General features: G+C 47.8%; 1 protein-coding gene across 1 annotated transcript in view; it reads right to left on the reverse strand.

Moving 5' to 3' along the window:
* The window catches only part of LOC106806662 (polyhomeotic-like protein 2), a 36321-nt gene that overhangs the window by 17494 nt on the left and 17461 nt on the right, over nt 1-1366 (reverse strand). Inside the window, exon 9 of the mRNA XM_014808674.1 lies at nt 58-169. Coding sequence (XP_014664160.1) covers nt 58-169 — 112 coding nt within the window. The remainder of the gene's footprint in view (nt 1-57; nt 170-1366) is intronic.

Raw genomic sequence — 1366 nt, forward strand, 5'->3', positions numbered from 1 at the left:
ATGATCTACGCTAAACGCAGTGACAATATCATTAAAGCACCGACTGACAAACATTACCTTTTTGTTTTTTAGCTGGGGGAGGTCCTGCCTCAATCTCTGTTGGCTTGAGGGAGGGTGTCTGTGGCTTGGGTGGCTGATCGTACTCTATCAACAGCGACGACCGATTCACCTGCAGCACAGACCACACACGACCGTTCAGTCTACACCGGTTCAACTACCCATATAATCAGTCCACTTGGCCTATTTAAAATTTTGCCTATCTTGCCATCAACGATATTTACCAATTTCCTGGCTAGTTTTTACTTAGTGACTACTAAGAAAAAAATCATGTTCCAGCAATTCCTGTCAAACAAGTAGAACTCAACTGATAGCAATGAAATACTGAAATACTAGAGTATGCCTAATAAACACAAAGCTAATAGTTTTATTAATAATGGAATAAATTGAACAAAGTTAAGGGCCTGTTCAAACTTGTAAGGGACTGATCAATTTGTCTACGGGCCTGTTTAAAATTTTGGGTGGGCCTGTTCACATATTGGCTAATTTCATGCCCTGCGACCGTTCGGTCTACACCGGCTGTTGCAGATTCTTTATGCAGTCAACATAAGCAGTCACCTCCCACTCTCAGACCGCGTCCTACCCCCCATTTCACAATGACCCTCTAATCTGTCTAACCTAACCACGTCTACCATTCTCCCTTATACATCAATGTAGCCGCGCATCTTGTTGCGGGACGCTCTGTCTAGCTAGACTATGGCTAAAACAACTACCAGTCTAGCTCCACTGACTAATCCATGTAACACGTGCAAAAGACATGTTACATCAGATCTGATATATAGCTGTATCCCACATCCCTCAGGATCATTACAAGAACGAGCACAGGTGACCAGGAAGGAGCTAGCACCCTCCTTGTTCACAAACACCCCGTAAACCCTTACAGGAACAAGCCGGGCTTACAGGAACAAGCCGCGCTTACAGGAGCCAGCCGGGGTTACAGGAACAAGCCGCGCTTACAGGAACAAGCCGCGCTTACAGGAACAAGCCGCGCTTACAGGAACAAGCCGCGCTTACAGGAACAAGCCGCGCTTACAGGAACAAGCCGGGCTTACATGAACAAGCCAGGCTTACAGGAACAAGCCACGCTTACAGGAACAAGCCGCGCTTACAGGAACAAGCCGGGCTTACAGGAACAAGCCGCGCTTACAGGAACAAGCCGCGCTTACAGGAACAAGCCGCGCTTACAGGAACAAGCCGGGCTTACATGAACAAGCCAGGCTTACAGGAACAAGCCACGCTTACAGGAACAAGCCGCGCTTACAGGAACAAGCCGCGCTTACAGGAACAAGCCGCGCTTACAGGAACAAGC

The sequence above is a fragment of the Priapulus caudatus genome, unplaced genomic scaffold (assembly GCF_000485595.1).
Source record: "Priapulus caudatus unplaced genomic scaffold, Priapulus_caudatus-5.0.1 Scaffold172, whole genome shotgun sequence".
NCBI lineage: Eukaryota > Metazoa > Priapulida > Priapulimorpha > Priapulimorphida > Priapulidae > Priapulus > Priapulus caudatus.